The sequence below is a fragment of the Tyto alba genome, unplaced genomic scaffold (genome assembly GCF_018691265.1).
Source record: "Tyto alba isolate M040663 unplaced genomic scaffold, T.alba_DEE_v4.0 Super-Scaffold_19, whole genome shotgun sequence".
NCBI classification, from domain to species: Eukaryota; Metazoa; Chordata; class Aves; order Strigiformes; family Tytonidae; genus Tyto; species Tyto alba.
Genome location: NW_024881281.1, coordinates 4,756,175 through 4,777,494, shown reverse-complemented (window position 1 = coordinate 4,777,494; position 21,320 = coordinate 4,756,175). Strand labels below are relative to the sequence as shown.

General features: G+C 43.2%; 3 protein-coding genes across 8 annotated transcripts; 2 read left to right on the top strand and 1 right to left on the bottom strand.

Moving 5' to 3' along the window:
- The first annotated feature begins 59 nt into the window (after positions 1–59).
- On the top strand, positions 60–3,842 carry TAX1BP3 (Tax1 binding protein 3). The gene is made up of 4 exons (XM_033004889.2): positions 60–148; positions 1,540–1,659; positions 1,941–2,018; positions 2,242–3,842. Exons 1-4 carry the CDS (start codon positions 110–112, stop codon positions 2,377–2,379), a joined length of 375 nt encoding a protein of 124 aa, XP_032860780.2. The 5' UTR covers positions 60–109; the 3' UTR covers positions 2,380–3,842.
- On the bottom strand, positions 2,982–12,179 carry CTNS (cystinosin, lysosomal cystine transporter). Of its 4 annotated transcripts, none has more exons than XM_033004681.2 (12): positions 12,069–12,179; positions 11,526–11,599; positions 10,519–10,554; positions 10,351–10,429; positions 8,986–9,070; positions 8,790–8,893; positions 7,661–7,792; positions 7,255–7,354; positions 7,038–7,157; positions 5,807–5,977; positions 5,500–5,617; positions 2,982–5,144 (listed from the first exon to the last, which is right to left on the bottom strand). In XM_033004681.2, exons 2-12 carry the CDS (start codon positions 11,587–11,589, stop codon positions 5,014–5,016), a joined length of 1,140 nt encoding a protein of 379 aa, XP_032860572.1. In that variant the 5' UTR covers positions 11,590–11,599; positions 12,069–12,179; the 3' UTR covers positions 2,982–5,013. The 4 variants fall into 4 exon arrangements, with proteins under 4 accessions (XP_032860572.1, XP_032860571.1, XP_032860575.1 ...); XM_033004680.2 differs by lacking the exon at positions 12,069–12,179 and adding an exon at positions 11,813–11,875; XM_033004684.2 differs by lacking the exon at positions 10,519–10,554 and having other exon boundaries at positions 12,069–12,178.
- Positions 12,077–21,320, top strand: SHPK (sedoheptulokinase). 3 transcript variants are annotated; one of them, XM_033004679.2, is made up of 7 exons: positions 12,077–12,135; positions 14,006–14,147; positions 16,970–17,153; positions 18,302–18,454; positions 19,540–19,715; positions 19,822–20,022; positions 20,904–21,320. In XM_033004679.2, exons 2-7 carry the CDS (start codon positions 14,009–14,011, stop codon positions 21,296–21,298), a joined length of 1,248 nt encoding a protein of 415 aa, XP_032860570.2. In that variant the 5' UTR covers positions 12,077–12,135; positions 14,006–14,008; the 3' UTR covers positions 21,299–21,320. The 3 variants fall into 3 exon arrangements, with proteins under 3 accessions (XP_032860570.2, XP_009970999.3, XP_032860569.2); XM_009972697.3 differs by lacking the exon at positions 12,077–12,135 and adding an exon at positions 12,214–12,807; XM_033004678.2 differs by lacking the exon at positions 12,077–12,135 and adding an exon at positions 13,598–13,698.

Genomic DNA, 21,320 nt, shown 5'->3' with positions numbered 1-21,320 from the left:
ACTCCAGCGCTTCACCGAGGGTGAGGCGGCGCCCGATTGGCTGGCGGCGGCTCGGGGGCGGGGCCGGGCGAGGCGCTTTTGTTCGGGCGGCGGCGGCGGCGGGGGGACCATGTCGTACGTGCCGGGGCAGCCGGTCACCGCCGTGGTGGTGAGATGGGGACGGGCAGGGCCGGCGGCTGCCGGGCGGGATGCGGGGGGAGAGGGGGGGGGCGGAGCTTGGGCTACGGGCGCGTGGAAAGAGCGGGGCGAAGGGCGCGGCAGCACGGCCGGCCCCGGAGCCCCACGCACCCACCCCGCTGCCGGGTGGGAGAACCGAGCAGAGGCTCCGCCGGTCTGAGGGGGCAGAGCCCTGCCGAGGGCTGCGCCTCCTGCTTAGGCGTTACTTAGGAAAAGCGGGAGGAAAGGGAGCCCTCACCGCAGCCCCGCGGACACGCGTGTTCTCCTTTGTGCAGCGCACCCTGCTTCGGGCTCACCGGCTCCGGCGTGGCCGAGCGCAGTGGCCGGTGCCCGGCGCGGCGACCCGCACCCGCTTTGCCTCCGCGGCGTTTGTGTAGAGCTTTTAAAGTGTATTAGGTGCTTTAACCAAGGAGCGGCGCAAGCAAGGGGCGCTGCTGGTTTTTCCACTAGTTCCAAAACTGAGTCGAACTGTGCTTTGGGTGGTGCGAGCGTGAACCCCGCTGCATATCGGGGGCCTGGGGAGAGGGGGGGGCCCGGCCCCGGTGCCCCTGGGGAAGCTCGGGTATGTTTGAGAAGAATTCTAGAATGGTTGGGGTTGGAAGGGACCTTTGAAGGACATCTAGTTCCAACCCCCCTGCCACGGGCTGGGACACCTTCTGCTAGACCTGGCTCAAGAACCTTTTGCGTGGTTAGTTAAGACTGTGGGTTTTTAGCTTGGCCCAAGAATTGCAGGAGCTGGCATTTATACAATACTTAGAGATAATGCCTAAAGCTTGGCAGATGCCTGTGTTCATCAGACAACCAGGAACCTGCCTCTGGCTTACAAAAGTGCGTTGATAACTTATCTTGAAAAAGAACCATCCTAATAATAGGTTGTTATTTCTACTGCTAGGGCTAGGCAGGAACACAAGGCACATGACTAAAGAGCAAGATGAGTCTGGCTAGGAGCGACTGCCAGTTATCAAGACATGATTCATGCTTAAAGAGACCTGCTGTGGTTTTCTCTTGGCTTCCCAGGCTGCAGTGAAGCACTGTGTAGTTAAGGAGCTCGGCTGCATCCCAGCTTCCTGGCCCGCTGGTGTGTGACAGTGCTGGGGCCAGTTCAGAACCAAGTGCTGTCAGCACCACGGGGGTGTGTGAGTGACCGACAGCAAGTGCCCTGTGACAGCTCAGTGCTGCCAAGGGCTTTGGGAGCTGTCTGCCTGCGATATATAAGCTTGCCAAGCTGTGATGCAGCCTGCTCGAGTGGGTTTACAGTATCTCTGAAAGGCAATCGAACTGGCTTTTAAGTATTTGCATCTGAAACACACTTGACATTTCTTCCAGTGATCACAACACTCAGCTCTCTTATCTTTTTTTCAGCAAAGAATTGAAATACATAAGCTTCGTCAAGGTGACAATTTGATTCTGGGATTCAGCATTGGAGGTGGCATTGATCAGGATCCTACTCAGAATCCTTTCTCTGAAGACAAGACCGACAAGGTCAGATGCTTTTTGTCTTCTGTAGTAACTCTGCAACAGGCTGAGCATTTCCAGCTCAGCCAGCAAGCTCCACTCACTTGCATGTGTCCTCTCACATAGCTGACTACTAAAGTTACTCTGTTGCCACATTATCATTTGCAGATTAAGCATGTTTTAAGTTTTCTGCCTTTTCTATTTTCCAACATCACATAAACCTGGTTTTAACTAGAATCCTGTAATACGCTACAAAATATTGTAGCACTGTCCCATATTTGGTAAATGAACGTTTAATTTTTTTCCAGGGTATCTATGTAACAAGGGTGACAGAAGGAGGCCCAGCAGAAGTTGCAGGACTTCAGATTGGAGATAAGATCATGCAGGTAAACACCAAGATAAGACAAGTACTAATGTAGTACTAGGTGCACACTGCAGAAGAGTTTCTGCTGGGGAAATTGTGTTTCCTGGGCACTTTCCAGGACAGTTTGTGGGGCTTAGAAACAAGCTGATTTGTGGCATAAGCGTCTCTACTACATAGTTCCAACAGAATGGTTACAGAACACCTGTGAGTCTGTGCACCTGCCCCATTTTGTGTGTTTTTCCTAGGTGAATGGCTGGGATATGACAATGGTGACCCATGACCAAGCTAGGAAGAGGCTGACAAAAAGGAACGAGGAAGTGGTACGGCTGCTGGTGACCAGGCAATCTCTGCAGAAGGCTGTGCAACAGTCCATGATGTCCTAATCACTCATCAAGCTGGGGAAGGGTTGGGGAGGGAGATATATAGACTGATATCAAGCAAAGAAGCAAATGCTAGACCTGAACAGGTTGTCTGGAAGGAGGGCATGTTCCTAACTGTGGTAAACACTATTTTTTTTTTCTTTTCCTTTCTCTGGTGTAACTGGCAGTAGTAAAACTCTAGTTCCCCCAGCAAGAGTGCTTCTCTAAAGTCTTCCCTGCAGGTACATGGTAAGACTTTAGGTAGTCATGGCTTTCAGGAGGACAGGACAAACCCTAGTTAGCCAAGGAAGCAACTGGAAAAGCATTAACTGTGGCAGTGTTCTTTTGTAGCACCAAAGCTTTCTATTTTAGGAGGAAATGTGGTTTCTGCTATGGAAGATAAGAGGGTTCATGGTCCTTAAGCTTTTAGATGTGAGCTGTCCTGTCCTACCACACTACCAAATTAAAAGGCCAGAACTAAGATTTGCATACTGCTGTGGGGAAGAGCACTGTACTAACCCCACATTGTGTGCTAGCTAGACAAAGTGTGCTGAAGGGTTTGGGGCAATACGGTTTACTGCAGATTCCCTGTACAAAGCAGCTTCTTCAGACAAGAAACAACTCAGTAACACAGAAGTGCTAGATTAATGCCCATGAAGTACACTAAAAGTACAGAGACACTACAGTTCAACTTCACTGTCAGGAAAACCTTAATCTCCTTGTTCCCAAGTAATTTGTAACATCAGATGAATCAAGTTTAAATGAAAGAGGAATATGGAGCAGGAAAGAAAACACTGTTGCTGAACTTACCAAGAGCTGCTTGTAGTGGTGGAGTCTTCAGTTCTTCATTCCACTTCTATCAGCCTTTAAATGAGAGGGGCAGATTTTGGTCTGTCTTCTAAAAGACTTTGCTTAGATCACTGATTGATTGGATGGAAGAGATGAACATGCCAGTAATTTGCAAAAGTGCCTCTTGACCAAATTTAAACTTTTGGTGAAATATTAAGTTGTTTAAATCAACATGCCACAGGATTTAAGATTCTTGCTGCAAGACAATTATGCTAGCATCCTAGTGGTTTGTTAACCAGCTAGCTTTACAATTATCCAAAAACTGGAGTTCTCAATCCCCTTCAGTTGATTTTATACATATCTACACTTTCCTTAAGCAGTCTTCAGGTAAGCTGTTGTAAATAGAACATGAGGAGGTGGCAGACTAACTTATTCAGTACATTACTGCTGTGCCACATGCATATGTTGCGATTAATGCATCTCAGACTGTTCTGTACACACCAGCAGATGCCTATTTACCATTTTTATATCTATGGAATTACTACAATCACGCTTTTGATTTTTGTAACTTAAGAATTCAGTGGTAAATTTTAAGGCTTTCAAGTTGAAGTTATTTTTGTTACTATAAAGATACACTGCTATTTGTACTGCTATTTCACTTGATTTTACACACAATAAAACAAAGTTGGATTTCCTGAGCTGTTTCTCCTTCTAATTTAAGAATGCCACCTCACTCGAATGCCTCCAGCTGAGACCTTTTTTCTGGCTCAAGGTGGACCGTGGACTACATCAACACAAAGCAGTCTGAGGTTAGTAAGGTCTGATTTCACTGTTGGGTAGTTGTAGTGTTAGTGAGCTGTCAAAGCACCTGGACTGCAACAAGGGGAGAAGGGGTTCTAATTTTCATTAGGTTGATACCTAGTAAGACAGAGTAGCTTTTGAGCATTCAAGTACAAACACCTGGATTTCCTTCTAGTTCTTTTAAAGGGTATAATGCTTACCTTCAAGTAACTTAAGATGTTGATCTCTACCTAGATCACACCCTCTGTAGTTAAAGTTGTCCAGGAACAAAAAACATATTTAAACTTGAATCATAGGGCTGTTAACCTGATCCAATTAAAAATAATCTCTTTGATTAATCTTTCCCATCCATTGTTTAAGGTTCAAGGCATATCAGTAGAATTGAGCAAAATTAAGTTAGTGCACTAGAAGCATTCAGATAAATCTGAGCATTTGCCTTTGTACCTTTGAAAGCGCTTTCAGTGAAATAAGAATACAGTTTCTACTTTTTAGTAGTTTTTTAATAAAGAGCTCAGGTTCTAATATTTGTATATTTGCTACCAACTTCATTATTTTTTCATGTACCACTACATCTGTTAGCAGCCAACCTGAGTGGTGTTCTACTGTGATCTGTTTGTGAGGAATCGGCAGCAGCACTTAAATCCACAGACAGTCTTTGGTCATTATATTAAGATATTAAGTGATTGCTTAAACATCCTCTCCAATTTTTGGAAGCCAGAACTCGGCTCTTTGTGCTTCACTTACAATTAGAAAGACACTGCTCTGATCTTTCTCTTCCCTGTTGTTAACATTGCCACATGTTGCTTGGACAGCTCACGCTAAGATGTCTGCAGCTTCGACAGGCATGAGTCTTCCATTTGCAAGTTGTGGCCAGGTAGCTTGATGTCCTTTAAGGCATCTGGCAATCAGCATCTGGCAAGGCAACAGCTTGTATTCCATACCAGAGAGGATCAAAGTATAAATGGCGATCAGAATCAGTATTTCTGGTAACTGGCAGTAGGCATCTTGAAAGCCCTCAGCCAGGGTAGGGGCAAGTTCAATTTAAAGTTTGTGCCTTCACAGGTGATGTTATTCACAATGTTCATACCCTTGTCTCTTATAAAGGCAGTAGTGCTGGATCATAAAAACAATATCAAAGACGATGGAGAAGACACCGAGGCCAAACTTGGTTGGATCTCCAAAGATTAACTTCCACTGATCTGCCAAACACAAAATTAGAGAGTTAAGATTAACTCCTCAAGTATGGTCTTGAGACAAGGTCATGCCATATATATTAGAGAAGTTCATGTTTATTACCTGGATTGCTTAGACACACCTTAGGACTGACTGTAGTATACATTTCATGCAAAGCTAATTAATAACTGTTCCTGGGGTGTCTTCAGAATAGCTATTTAATTTTTTGTCTTGAAGGAATATGACCAGATTCTTTATTCTTAGTATAAGAACAGCTTGGGAGAACATTCTCCTAAGATAACCTATCGGCTTATATCTGCTTTGTAGCAGGATTCTCCCACCCCTTTAAGAAAGGCCCTACCACCTCAGTTCCAGCCTTACCATTGTTGTATGACTGCAAAAACATCTGGAGAAGGCTGAAGCTTCCACCAGTGAAATCTAGTAGTACGTTTCCAATACTCCATCCTTCAGTACTCTTCCGACGGAAATTCATGTATGCCTGAAAGAGTAAAGTCAGTCAGCATGCCATGTACGAGCATTTCTGAGATTAACATCCAAGAAGCCTGGTTTTGTCACCAAAATACTTAAATAATCATCGCTGGTTTAGTATAGTCAGACTTTCAAGAGCATACACTACAGGCTTAGGGTGACAGGATTATAGTATAAAAGCAGAAAAGTTCAGATTTACCTGTGGAAAATATTTTATCAGTGTGACTGCTAACTTAATGTAAGAGAAGCAGAATAAGAACTGTAGCCATGTCATTTCCTCAGCTGCAGCAAGAAACAATGTTGTAAATGTGAAGATCCACGCAAGTGCCAGTAGTCCAACAACAACTTTGGATACCTTCTGATCTGCTCTCTGAAACAAAAATGCAGATACACTGAAGGCTGACCTAGGTCATACACCCCCAGACACACTGCAAGACACAGAGTATGCTCAGGACTATGCAAGGGTACCGTTCAAACCTGTTGTACCACTTAGGCTCATACCACAAAGGAATTTTAAGATTAAATGAGTGCTACAGCAACCAGCTGTAGGTTTGCAAGAGCTGATGAGCAATATTCAACATCAGTCATTTGGAATACTATTGTCCATAAGCAAGTGGGAAACAATATGGTGGCAGTATGGAGTTTTTATGATGCCTATTATCAGTGCCACATCTCTAATAACTTCCTGAGTTCGATCTGATTCTATCTTATATATGCAAAAGTCTGCTAATGCCAGTATGGTAAAAGATTCATGGTTGCCTTCTAATTCTTCACTGGTAAAGACTATTGTACCTAGCAGTGGTGACAAATGGGCTGTGAGAGTTTTAAGTTTAGCATCACCATAGGAAGTACCCCAAAACATAAATAGTTACCATCTAGAGAAAATTGGCTGTTCAGATCAGAGGCTTTTACAATGGGGATTAAAGAACCACCTGACTATAACAATCAGTCTCACCTGAAAAGGGGTGGGAATTATAAAAAGGGCTCTTGCAGCTGTTTTAGGAGAAAAATCTGGAAGTTTGAGTTGCATGTAATCCCTAAGGACCTGTCCGAGCTTGAAGAATGCTCCAAGTAGCAAGGAGAGAGCAAAACACGTACCAGCGCATACAGAGCAGTACTGTGTAGAGCTGTAATTTACATGCAGGCTAGAGCTCTGATTGGGAACTTCATGAACTGGGGTGTTTGCTTTAGTTATTTTGAGTCCCTAAGGAGTTTACTTACAAGCTCAGAACATCTATGAGGCAGAAGTAGCTAAGCTTACCGGAGCTGCTACTAGTTCAGGAAAGATGAAGGCAGCTGGACTGAAGCCTGACTTCTTGAAAGGCCGGTGCAAGCGGTGTGAGAACTCTCGAGCCCAGAGGGGAGGGCGGCCGGGGAGGTGTCCGGCAGAGGGAGCTCTGCCAGCGCCGAGAGCCCAGCCCAGCGCTTACCTCGTAAATGCAGCACTGAATGACGGTGAGGAGCGTTACAGCTACTGCGTGGAGGCTGAAGAAAACATCATTGATAGCCACAGGGTTCACCCCACTGGGATAGCTGACTAAGAATTCCTCCTAGATGTATGAGAAACCAAAACCAGTCAAATGCCTTAACTCCCTTCTGTAGACACCTCCCTCCCACCACCAAATATTAAGAGATAATTATGCTTACCTTAATCAAGGGAATCCAGAAGAGTCCAACATTAAACACACTGTATGCTATAAAGCCAGTAAGGTTTAATGCTATGAAGTCAAAGCTTAGTCCAACAACACTGGAGAAGGGGAAAAAAGTGTATGAGAAATATGCAGGGACAATTTAACCCTAGGATGTACTAATTTATAGGCAATTTTTGATCTAAGCCAAAGCTGCAGGCATTGTGACATGATGCTGTGAGTTCACCAGGAAGCAAGGTGAAATATCCCTCATATGCCATGCACTGGTATTCACAACAGCTCTCACTGACAAGGTTGTGTCCCTGCTCTTTAACTTCATCCTTCCATGAGCTCAGCTAGCCTGATAAATCCATGATTTGCAGAAGTGCTTAGGTGACTTGCAAACACATCTTAAGTCTCTTTACCTCTTTCGTCGCCAGTTCTCAAAGAGTTGAGGATAAAAGGAGATGGACCAGGCGAGGAAATAGATCCAGCCAATCACTTCATCAGCATATCTCACTATGATGCTATGAATCACTTGAAATTGAATCCTAGGTCTGATGGTTAATGCAAACAGAGTTAGTTAATTTATCCGTTCACACTTTTTTCAGTAGATTTTGCCTTATTCTGCTTTGAGAAAGAAAACTGAGTTCAGGTGTTGAGACAAGACAATAAAGATTCAGAATTTGTTTCAGTAGAGTTGTTCCCCTTGTCTTTAGTGTTCTTGTTATGCTTAGAGCATCTCCCACTCCTACCTTCAACCTATCCTTTCCTTCTCATCTCACTCTTTCCTTTCGATCCCTTTACCATGGAAATCATCAAAAAGGTGACCTTGTGCCTATGGCTTCCACTCTCTTAGCACGAGGCCTGTTATGCAAGAGCAGAGTTTCACTTTTCATGATCTGCCAGCAAAGCCTCATGATCATGCCTGTTCTTTTGATCATTTCATGTGCTTACCTCTGCATGTGCTTTGAGTCTTAAAAGCAGAAGTGAAATGAGGAACTAAAACAAGAGTATCCTGTTGCTCAATAGCATCTGGGCAACAAGCAAATACAATCCAGCTTTCTCCATCTTGCTAGGCTGTTTTACTATTAGGGAGGACTGGCATCTGTGAGAAGGTGGCTCCCCTAACTAGAAAGCAAATCACCTGTATCTCATGGTAGTGATGTGGGCACACAGCTCCATCAGGCTATTAGCACTCCAGAGTAAGTTCTGCACAGTAAGAACAGTATCCCACTGGACATTTACAACCAGATGCTCCCTGGATCAGAAAAGCTAACATGGAGTTTTGATACTTTTTGGAGGGGCTACCAGACTAAGGAGCCATGAGAACTCAGAGTCATCTAGTAATGAAATCTCAGTCACCAAGACTATCACTCTGCTTCTATACCCTGTATTTATCTGAATACCTTGGGATTGCTGGAGAGTCACCACATCTTCTCAAATACATACTGCCCATATCCCATTAACTATTTAACTATAAGAAGAGAATAGTTACCCCAAATTTTAAGAAGCTGTAGGATAGTAAAGTGGAACTGAAAAACAGTTTCTCACCCAGTTAAGTTGTAATTAATGGTATAAAGATAAACTGTTATTTGTCCAACATCATCTGCTTTCACTTGGAAGGCTGCTTTAGTGTGACCTGCAGGCAATTGTACCTACAAGGCAAAGTGGAGGAAATAAAGAGGAGAGTTGCACCATACTAGCGGATGGCTTTTGCATAAGGTCAGAAGTCTGTTCTGTCACTTACTTCATCAGGCAGTTCAACAATGGTGCTGTGTTTTGATGAGTGTGTAATATTAAGAGTTATCACCAGTGTCTCATTTAATGGAGCCCTGTGAAGGCAGAAAAAGCAAGTTAGGCTGGTGCTGGACTTCACAAAGATTGCTTCAGGGCTGTGGGAGAGTATCTGCTAAACACTCACAGCTGTTGCAGACCTAACAAACAGTCCACATACAACAGTACCTACCTACTGCTCAGAGGAACAGCAGCACCGAAGTATGTTAGCATTGTACTATTTCTTTTATCTGAACTAATGATGGGCACTAGACAGTTATCTGGCCATATTTTACCTCCTCCTTGAAACAAGTGCCATAGCAGTCACTGCCACCAGATTCCTATCATTGCACTTGTTAACCCTTTGCTGGTAAAGAGGGACAGAAACAACAGACATGTACTTGGGGTGATGAAGGGCACAAATTATAGCAGTGCAGCAAGACAAAACCAAAACACCTTCAAATAAAACCCCTCCAAGTGACATAGTCCTCCACAGCTTTCCCAGAGAACTCCACCAAGCATTTGTTCAGGAGGTTTAATTGCACATTAGTACTTAAAAATCATAGAATGGTTTGGGTTGGAAAGGACCTTAAATACGATCCAGTTCCAACCCCCCTGCACGGGCAGGGACACCTTCTACCAGACCAGGTTGCTCAATATCATAAGGTTCAAATGCCTGTACTTGTCCATGAACAAGATTACAATACCATATCTTTCTTTGCAAAAAATAAAAGTTCTAGACTCTTGCAGCTATGTTTTGCTATTTCCTTCTTTATCACAATTCATACATTTTCATCTGACTATTCCTTTTACCCAAAGAGGAGGCATGCATGTGTTTACTTTCCTGTGAAGAGTCTTACATAACAAAAACATGGGTAAACAATTCACGGTATTTAACAATGAGATTAAGGTGCATCAGCCCCCACTGCAGAGTAGCTGCATTTCTCGGCAAGTTCTGTTTACTTTGTGAAGTTTTTTGGTGATCCTTCCAGGAAATGCATCTCCAGCATCAATTTTTAGAAGTGGAAGAATTGTAAGTTCGCTTATGGAAAACATTACTGTATAAAATACCTTTTCCTGTTCAACTTCCCATACAAATGGCATGGGATACTGTCAGAGGCCAAACATACAAGGCTGTCTGTGAGAATGCTGCACTATCTTGGTCCATCCTGGTACTAAGCGACTCAATAGGCTAGAAGTGGCCAGTCACGCCAATGAGATTCACTCTGTATGAACAATTCACTGAGTCTGCAAGAAAGTCTTAAGTATGTAGCCAAGTCCTACCCGCTTGCTTGTACCCCATTGCAAAGAGAAAGTAAAGATGCAATCATGATTTTACCTCAGAGAGATAGTGACATTTGTTGAACTTCCACTTTCTAATGAAACCACTTCAGGGACAGACAATACAACGACTCCATCTGGGGGGGAAGAAACAAGCAACCAAAAAAACCCTCACAAATCCCAATTACTATTTATGATTAATAGCTCCTTCAGAAGGACTACCTACTTTCTTTTGTGACATAGTCATTTTGTCCATTGGTACCTGCAGTGTCAGATTAACAAAATTAGTACACTTGATAAACAGCAAAGGGAGTACAGCTTATTTCAAGGTGACTAAACAACTTAAAAGGAGAAGTAAATAACTGTCACTTTAACATGTTGCAAGGAGCTAATTTAAATATTTGAAGTGCAACAAAAGTTCATGCCACGAGAAAGCTAATAGGATACTTTAAACCTACGCTATGTTTATTGATGTGATCTGAGTAACTTAGGAGTAATAAATGCTCAAGATTTAGTTTAAAATTGCTTCTTGGGTCACAAATTCAAACCAGGTACCCAGATGTTCAAGGGAACATACGTTTACTATCTTAACACTTCAGGAATCACAAACACCTTACTACAGTGCTCTGAAATATTGCTATTAAGGGGTACACTTTACAACAATCCAGCTATGTTGTACCACATCATGCTTTAAGAGAGGCCAAGATTCCAAGCGTCAATCTAACTGATATCAAAACCTTAAGTTGGTCACGTGTCAACAATTTTGACATTTGGAATCCAAGTTTATATTATTCACTGTATGTTTAAAGGACACGAGAGACAAGAGGAAGAACAAAGAGCTATATAAAAATAAGGCCAGAAATGGAAAGATAAACAGGTTGCCCTGGACACCTTTTTTTCTTGATGCCTATATTATACAGTGTTCTTAAGAAGTTACTTAAGTGCAAGAGAGCTCCCCAGTTCATCACTGACTGCACCACAGACAGCATTTAATCTCCCGCAGAAGCGAGTGCTCCATCTCAACAGTACCTCAGCAAAGCACTGTCTGTGTATGAGCACACCAAGTCAAAGGTAATGTGTGAAGGAAGAGCTGATGGGAAGCATGGCACAGGTCTCTCCAGAGAGGCATGACAGGGATCCAGCAGAGCAGCCCTCTTCCACCTCTTACCACTTCAGACCCGGGCCCTGCCTGGGAGGCCCTGTAAGCCCAAACTGGGATGGCCAAACACTCACCGCCAGGCCCCAGCAGCACAAGCGAGAGGTGCAGCAAAGCGGGGAGTAGGTATTGCATCCTCATGGTGGAAAAGCTGCAGAAAAAGGGGGGAAAAGGCTCTGCTCAGCGCCCACACGTTTTGAGGGGGGTACCTGTCCATCCCCTCAGCCGGCTGCTCCCAGCAAAAGTCTCCCTCCCCAGCATTATGGCCCCCGGCCCTGCCCGGCTGATGGACCCTCAGCACCCCCGAGAGAGCACGTCTTTCAGTCCCTGTGTCTGCCCAGACTCCCCCCGGCGATATCTTTACCTCATGGCTTATCCCGCTCCCGCCACACGGAGCCACCGCCCCGCTGAGGGCTCCCACCCACCCGCGCGGGACTACAAATCTCAGCAGACACCGCGCCTCCACCATGGCCCCCCCCGTCCCCGGCAGCGCCCCGCGGTGCATGCTGGGACTTGTAGTCCCCGCCGTCCTCCCCTCAGGAGAGACGGTGAAGCGGGGCCATCCCGCGCTTTAAGATACACTAATACTGAGGAAGCAGCGCTGAGGAGAGGGAACCTACCTCCTTCTAGCACCACAGCTCCGTTCCACACGGCCCCAGCTCTTCCCTTTTCAGCTTCTCACGTGAGGTAGCCGCCTACCAACTCCCCGCCCAGCGCGCGTGTGGTGCGGCCGCCGCCGGCTGCCATCTTGGGTGTGGCAGAGCGGGTTTGGGCGTTGGGCTGTGACCGGCCGGTCTGTGAGCAGGCAGAGCTGCGAGTGGAGGGAGGACTCGTGGTTTTGGTTGGTGGTTGAGGTTTCGTTTAAAGCTGCACAGGTCACCGGGGAGGGCTGGTGAAGAGATGGCTTGTCACGCTCAAGATGGAGGGGTAGTGGCGAGGCGCTGCTGAGGGGAGACATCTGCAGCCAGAGGGCAAAGTCCACGCTGCTCTCCCAGCCCGGCCTGCCCAGTCCCTGCGTGCTGCTGGGGTGGGAGCCCTCACTACTTGTGCCCTTGGGACCCTTGGTTCTTGGGGCAGGTGTCAGCAAGGAGCCGTGTGGGGGCTCAGCATGGTGGATGTTGGTCTGGCCAATGCTTAGAGACCCCTGTGTGGTGGTAAAGGTGAAGGCAAAGGCAGCCCTCTCTCCCCGTGGCCATGGCTGGCAGCGAGGTGGCCCCAGCCTGTGTGCTGGGCATAGACTTGGGCACAACATCGGTTAAGGCTGCCCTGTTGGTAGCGGCAGAGCAAGGGCAAGTGGTGGCGGGGAGCTGTTCCAGGGAGACACAAGCACACACCACTAGCCTGGAAGCTGGACCGCAGGTAAGGGGTGGCCAGTAGTACTGCTGGTAATTTCAGGATACTGACCTTGCCTTGTCGTGGTGGGGTTGTGTTGCTATGTTATGCAAACTACAGTGGTTTTCCTGGGTTGTTTTTGTGCCTAGAATGATGGAGATGGTTGCTGCATGTGTGTGGGTGTCTGAAAGTAGAATTAAAATGCTCTCAGTTTACTGTTTAAGTCAAGTATAGCTGCTTCTTTTAAGAAAAGCCTAGGTTTTGAAAAGTTGCATAAGACAATCTAAAACTATTCTCCCATGAACCTTGTTTCTGACTCTTCCAGTCAGGAAACAGCAACCACTTGCCAACTGGAAGGGTATTTTGCACTTTAATGTGAGATGGAGTCATAACTGGAAATTCCCTATGATAATAACCAGGAAAATGTATTCCTGTTAAAGGTCTTTATTCGTTGTGTTGGTCAGCCTAAGAAAGGATGAATCAGAACTGTAAAAAATACGTAATAATGAGTCTGGGCACTAATTTCTGAGCAAAGATACCGAACAGGCCAGCCCTCCTTTTTACAGTAGTGTTTATTCAGCCAGAAGTATGTATGTGTAGATTAGTTCACATCTATACATAGACTGTATTTGAACACACTTTTTGTTATAATCTTCGTACTGGTTTGTCACAAAGTAATCTGAATCTTAAAAAAAAAGCTGAAATACAGCTTCTCTTGTGGCACGGTTGGGTCAGTTTGCTGGGTAGTTCTAGGGATAGAGTATCCAGAATCAAAGTGTCAGCATCATCAAAATCAACAGTGAGTATATACAGAGGAGCTTTAGGAAAATGTGAGGGAGGGTGCTTGCCTGTCAGAACACAGAGGCAATTCTCTTTGAGGAAAGAACAATACAGAAGATGAACTAATGAAAGCATGTAGTAAGTGTTAATAATTGGGTTTTTTTAAAGGTATAGTTGAGTATGGTAGTTTAGGAAATTAATACTTATTTGGCCTTCAGTTTAAGAGGCTGTTGTCTCGTTCTCAGCTTGCTAGTATTTGGTTTTAGTTTTTGTGGTTTTGTGGGGTTTTTTTGCATTTTTTTTTCAATTTAGTAGTGAACATTATTCTAATACATACTGTTAAGCTAAATGAATTATTCACTTCTGACTAGAGTAACCTTGTTTAATAAATACACTGAGTGAATCCTAATGGTTTTATGCTCAGAATAATGCTTTATGATTGCAGGGAATGGAGCAGAATGTCCAGAGAATAATAAAAGCGTTGAATGAATGCCTTGCTGCTCTACCTCAGCAGCAGCTTCAAAAAGTCAGTCACATTGGCATTTCAGGACAAATGCACGGGATTGTATTTTGGAAAAAAGATAAAGGTAACATTAATTCTTTGGCATTCCTGTTCAGGGTATTATGATGCAGAATATAGATTTTTAACACTGAAGTGATATGTGGGAAACTGTTTCATGTTCACTTTGGTCTTCTGTAAAACAGAATTAATAGAAGATCATCTTCTGTGGGAATTTTGGTTTAATTACTGGAATTTCAGCTACTGCGTATAGTTGATGATGTTGTTTATGCAGGTTAGGTAAATGATTTAGTCGTACGAGATCCCTGCAGAGTCAGCACAATTATTAATATGAAGGAATAACATACTTGTGTCTTGCTAATTGCATGTCCATCATATGCTATCTGCTGCCTGTTGAAAGAACCTTCTGAATCATGTGAATGGCTTTTGAGGGGAGGGAATGTTATTCACCTCATAAAATTAACTGTTGCCCAATATCTCAGTATCTTCTAATGATTCTGCAGTAGCATTATTAGCAGTTTTGTGTATGCCTGGAAAAATAAGGTATGCTTGAACTTTGTTAGAATGTGCGTAACAGTAGCTATCCAATAGTGAATATCACTATGCTATTTTGAAATGGTGTTTGAAAGTACAATAGGAGAAAAACTGAAATTCAGTAAACAGTATTTTCAGTCCCTTCTTTTTTTTTTCCCTTTATTCCCCCCCTACCCCCCCCAGAATAAAATTTCAAGGCATTTTTTTTTCCTAGCAGGTCATAGGCTGTTATGTTGCACTCATCTTGCTGCTTATGCTTCTGTTAGTAGGAGCTGAAAAAGGATTATGGTCTTGATTCTGAATACTCACCTGCTTGTAGAATGAAGGGCCAAGACCTCAGAAACAAAATCAACCACAGTGAGGTAGTCACATGAGGCTTGATTCTGCAAATACTCAATCTTTGTGACAGTGAGGATGTTTGAAAAATTCAGGCCTTGGTTTTCTGCCCTGTGAGATAGGGATGGATTATCTTCTTGAGTAACATCTTACAAATCTACTGAATTTGTAAGTCGTTTAGAATGTGGTTCCATGTCTTCTTTCTCTTTACCTTATGATGTGCACATTTAAGCAATTATACAAGTCTTATAATAACAGGAGTTATGCAGATTAAGCAAAGATTCATTGCAAACCACAGAACAGATTTCCCAAAAGTGCTAGTCATTGCCTGTCAAAAGCTGTCAGTCTTAATTGCTCTAAGAAACACAATGCTATTCATTACTGACTGTAATTTTACGTTAAATACTAAAATGATTAGTAAGAAAGAAATCCAAAGGCTGATGGACCAAATGAGCTCTTGCTTGCTTTCCAGCTGTCCCAAGGGCTGCATAACAAAGCCTCATGAGTTCATGGTAGACATAGATTCTTATGTCATAATGGTTAATATTTTATTTCCTAAAGCCACATACCATTTTTGTTTCATTTCTATCAAGTGAAAGAGGGTGTTTGCTCTCACTTGTTTTGAGTAGACAAAGTGAATCCATGCACTTTGGGACACAAATTACATTTTTAATAGCATCCTTTAGGGTTAGATTTATGGTTAATAAAATTTCTTAGAATCCATTTGAAATAGAAAAGCAAACCAATTGGAAATTCAGTTCAAACAGACTTGATAGAACAGGGAACTCAGGGAACAAGGAAGAAGTATGTGTTTGCCTTGCATATTTCACATAGTATTTCCCAGCTTTCATGGTTGCTTTTTCTTGTGTCAGTGTAACTTCAAATCCCTGTATCCAGCCCAAGAAAGACTTTTAGCCGTATTTGTGTTAAGCAGTTGGGTCTCTTTTCTGACCTGTAGGACAAGTGGCACAGAACAGATTGAAACTCTGCTCCTATCCCCAGCCAAAAACCAAAAGGTTGCTTCAGTTACAGAGCAAGACAGAGACAGCGTGTGGCCAGTCCTGTCCCCACACTGCAGCCAGGCATCGCCAGGGAGAGCAGTAGTTGTCAGAGGCCAAAGCTGTGCCAGCAAAGTGTGCTAGCAAACATCACGTGCCAGTGCATGAGCTCAGCCTCTGCTTAGTCTCCTGCTCTGACAGGACTGTGTGCTGCCTTTGCAGGACTGCTTATGGTGAGCATGTCGGGGCAGGAAGCAGCACACTGGACTGGAGCAATAGCAGACATTGCTGAGAAGGCTCTGAGAAGTTGCCATAATTTAGCTGAGACCTTCACATGAAAGAATGTGAAGATTTCATCAAAGGTCTAGTGTTCTCTGTTCAAAACGAACGTGCTGGACTGGTAAAACTGAAAACTGAATTAAACCCTATTCTACTTCTCGTGAAGCTTTGTTGCATAGCATAGTGGAGGGATACTCTTCAGTACGTTCAGTCCGTTGCTTAATATGTATAGATCCAGGTTTCCTGTTGCTTTGGCTCAAAAGGTGATGAAACTACATGCTATCCATCACAAGCAGTTCATTACTAAGGCAGCATTCTCTAGGTCATGATGTGGCAGATCCCAGTTAAGGTTTATATGTGAGAGCTGTCATATCAGCTCCTTACCTCCTGTAGCAGAATTGTGATTTTTTTTTTTTTTTTTTTTTTTTTTTTTGTGGGTCACCTGTTATTTAAATTGCATCATTAATATGTCAAGGTGCAAGTTGCTTGTTCCTGTAGGCACTAGGAGTGCTTGTAGAGAAGGGTGGCCTTGGATACTGTTCTTATTTTAGCAAAGGATAACTGGCATTATGACATTATCTAAGGCTGAAAAGTATGACTAATTAAATTGATTACAATCATTACTGGCTTTGTTTCTGCTCTTTTTCCAATATATTTGACAATTTATCAAGAGTGTCCAGAAATGAAGAATGCCAGGCAGACTATGCTGCAGGAAATCAGTGGACTTCTCTGTGGGTTTCAGGTTGCAAGTGGACAGAGTGTGGTACAGGCCCTACCTTTGAGCCAGAGGAGGTCAGTCATCTGATTACTTGGCAAGACGGCCGCTGCAGTCCCACCTTCCTCTCTTCTCTTCCTCTGCCACAGTCACATATCAGCCTGGCTACAGGATTTGGATGTGCCACAGTCTACTGGTATTTAAAGAAGAGGTACATCAGGCTGTTTCACTGGCAGTTTCTCATTTTGAATTTATGTGACAATTAGTATTCCTGTAGCATGTTAATGTCACTACAGGATGAGGGGCTGCGTTTCTCTGCAATCGTAATATTAATTAAATAGTCAAAGAGTATTTAAAAATACAGTATTCGATATAAACTATATGCAACTGAGCACACAAGAGTCTCTGACCTCATAAAAATACTATAGATCTCTTTAAAAAGAAAAGCTTTTGAATATATAGTAACAGAAACCTTAAAGTATCATATAGTAATTCTAGTCCAGTGTACCACTCAGAGGAGCTCTGCTAATGCCGTTTGAGCACTAATTTTGCTTTGTGCAGATTATGAAAAGTACAAACATGCCTAAAACAGTAACAGAGTTGCTTTGTCTGGCTGCTGCCAGATGCTAAAACAAACAGTCCCTAAATTAATTTCAGTTCCTTCCTTCTTTTGACACTGAGATTCTTATGAGGTGTTACGAATGGGATGCTTTGTTGTGGCATGTTTGCAGAGGATATAATTTTTCGCTTAAGACTTGACATCAGCAAGATTTGCTCTTCAATTTCGTCTGCAGTGTGCTGTGTTTCTCAAAGAGCCAATGTCTTACTCTGCAATGAATTCTTCCAGTGTGTGTGTCCAGGAAATATATGGAACATGGCATGATCTTGCTTTAGAGCTGTAGAACTCATGAGTCCAGCTGCTTTGTCTTGTTCCTCTTTGTTTCACCATTTGGTATATTTCCTTCATACAATTTGGGGATCCTAGAGCAACTGCCAGAATTTACCTGTTTTTCTCAAATGCTCCAGGATCAACAAAGAGACAATTTTTTGTGCAATTACTACCTTCCTGGTAACTTTTGCAATGGCGTGCTTTTGAACCTTGACAACTCATTCCCTAAAGCCTCTGTCTCTTCATCCTCCATCAGGAGGTGAGTATTGCTGCTGTGGCAACAGCTTGGGAAACAAATTCCATGTAAAAAGCAAAGCAAAGCAAACCAACAAAATGCAGGTTGGTCACTGTTTCATTTTTAGATGGGACTACACATGTACAAAGTTCCATGTAGCAATGGAAGTAATCTTGTTCCCACTGCCTTAAAGCAACCTTCATTGGTTTTGTTTTTAAAATGTTTTGTTTAAAAGTCCAGATTTTCTGAAGTCTTACGATACATCTGGCACTATCCATGACTATGTGGTTGCCATGTTGTGTGACCTGAAGAAGCCACTCATGTCCGTCCAGAATGCTGCCAGCTGGGGATATTTTAATTCCAGAAACAAAAGCTGGAATACTGACATGTAAGTGCTAAGGTCATTCAGAGGGTTTTGTGCATTGCTTGTGTCAGGCAATGTGAACAACTCCTTGGGACCTAAGTATGAATGTGGTACAGATAAAAAGTGATTGAAAGTTACTCATAGTTTAATTGTGGTGTGGCCTGTACTGAAGAACTGTTGAGTTTGCTCTGGTCTGTAAGGTATGTATGTTTAAATTACATAAAATCTGGCATGGTATTTTTGAAATACCTAAGACAGCAGAGCTGGGAGACTCAACAGTGAGGCCTTGTATACTAAACTGTTCTTTCCCTTTCTATGGTGGGATGGTGGAATGGGATGGACAAGTGCATGCTGCAGCCAAGGTGTTACCTCTGTGATGGTAAAGAGTTATTACTCTCTAGTTCTTTCAGCTGAGGTCCTTCATAACTACTAAGATTTACTTGTGCTAATACCTAAGAGGGAATCAGTGTATTTACTTAGTTAATTTAATGATTGGCTCTTTTCAGGACTGAGTGCTAAGGCCTTATATATTTCAGGGCTTAGGTTAGGCCAGGACTCCCAGGTGAAAAGATCTGCCTGTGAAGGTATGAAAGAGTGACAGAAACTTGTATTTGACCTACTGAACGTTTACTAATCTGGTATTGTTGCTGTAGCAATGTAGTGTATCATGCAGTTGATTGTGTGAAGAGTTTGACTTAACTCTTTGTGATTTGGTTTTGAACCACTAACTGCATGACATCTTAAAGTTCTTTGACACTTAGAAGTTGCATTTTTTTACTGTTTTTGTGATTGTCCCTTTATCCTGGAACTGCTTGTCTATATGACATCACTAGGTTAAACTTGCTGAACACATACTGCTATATAATCTCAGGTAATCAGATTGCATCTAAAGGAAAATTATTTATTCTTCTAGACTTCTAGTTTACCCAGCCTGTTGAACTGGAATGCTGCCCCTGTCCAAGACAAAGCTTTCTAAATAGGTGAAAGCATCCATAAATCCAGCAGCCACAAATGTATGGCCAGGTTCATCTGTGACTTCAAAGAGGTCTTTGTAGTCATGCCACGCATTCCCATACTGCTTCCCTGCAATAATATTGTTCTGATTGCAGATTGAAAAAATCCGGCTTTCCTGTTCACTTGCTTCCGGAGGTGGGAGACCCTGGCAATATTGCAGGCAAGACAATCTCTGCATGGCATGGTATACCCCAAGGAGCAAAAGTAGGAATTGCTCTGGGAGATTTCCAGTGCTCTGTTTATTCCTGTCTGACTGAGAGGACTGATGCAGGTATGATCATTTGGGTATCTTATTTGATTTTGTGATTGTCCTCCTTCAGGGTAGCCTAGTAAATCACAGATTTTTTTATTTTTTTTTTTTTCCTTTTGTGTTCTAGTTCTTAATATCAGTACCTCTGCTCAGCTGACTATTTCAATGCCCTTGGGTTTCCAGCCTCCAGAGACACCAGATCCATCCTCAGCTGTTACTTATTTTCCTTACTTCAATGGTGACTACTTAGCAGTGGCAGCATCCCTTAATGGAGGCAATGTGCTAGCAACATTTGTGGACATGGTGGCAAGGTGGACAGAAGAGCTAGGTAAGCTATTTCAAGGATAGTTTAAGCTTAAAATTGAGGTTGATCATCAAGGTAAAAGGAAGCTAAGGCAAAGGAACAAGCCTAGAGATGTTTTGTCATGCCATATAGGGAACAAGGATGTAACTCTTAGGTCATGCTTCCTCGAACTCTGGAATTTCCTGCTAAAGCTTATGAACATGCTGGGACAGTCATGCTTGGACTCCACATTTACATTGCCTCTAGGTTTTGGGTTTTCTTTTGTTTCAAGAAGACAAAAGAATTATTTTTTGCAAGTTGTTTTTCAAAAGGAAAGGTAAGCAAATTTGAGGACAGCCTCTAATTTTGTATGACTGCAGTCCAGAAAAGTCCCTTGACTAAATCAGTTGCCTTTTGCCGCATAGTCTGCAGCACTCTTAATGGATTTTAAGACCCAAACTCATGTAATGTCTTCTAAGTGCTTTAAACATGGTCCTTAACAGGATTTTTTAGTAACCTCTTGGGTTTTGCAATGTAGAAGTAAGCTCTGAAATTGTTCTTTCAGGGAGTACTTCAACTGAACTCTGCATTCGCATGCAATCCAGCCACTGAAGCTGAAGTCTGCCATTAATGCCTTTAATGATATTGTTTTATGTAATTTAGCACAGTATGGGTAAAGAGAAATAGCTCTATCATCAAGAAAGGCAGTTTCTGTAATCAGAGAAAGATCTCTAGTATCACGGATTCTAGATAGAATTGGATGGGAGAACTGTGGTTTATAATCCTGGAAAAGCAATTACCTTTGAGACATGGAAACAGATACACAATATTTTGCTGAACAGGTGGATCAGTGTCCATTTTAATTTTCCACATGTAAGACACACTAGACCCCTTCAGATTAGTAACATGGTATTTCCCATCTGCAGGACTTCAGGTTCAGGAGTCTGCCATCTACACAAAGATAATCAAAGCAGCCTTAGCCCAAAACGACAGCAAACTCTCAGTCCACCCAACCATATTTGGAGAGAGACATGTTCCTGAGCAGTTGGCATCAGTGACCAATATTGCTGTCTCTGACCTTTCCCTGGGTCATGTTACCAGAGCTCTGTGCCGTGGCATCATTGAAAACCTCTGTTCCATGTTACCTGTGCAGCGCCTGATGGAGACGGGAGTGAAGAAGATTCTGGGGAGTGGGAGTGCCCTTGCCAGGAACGAGGTGCTGAGGCAGGAAGTGGAAAGGGTTTTTCCATTCCCTCTGGTTTATGGAAAGGATGTCGATGCTGCTGTGGGGGCTGCCATGGTGATGTTTCACAGAAAATAAAGTAATTAATGAGATAGCCTGA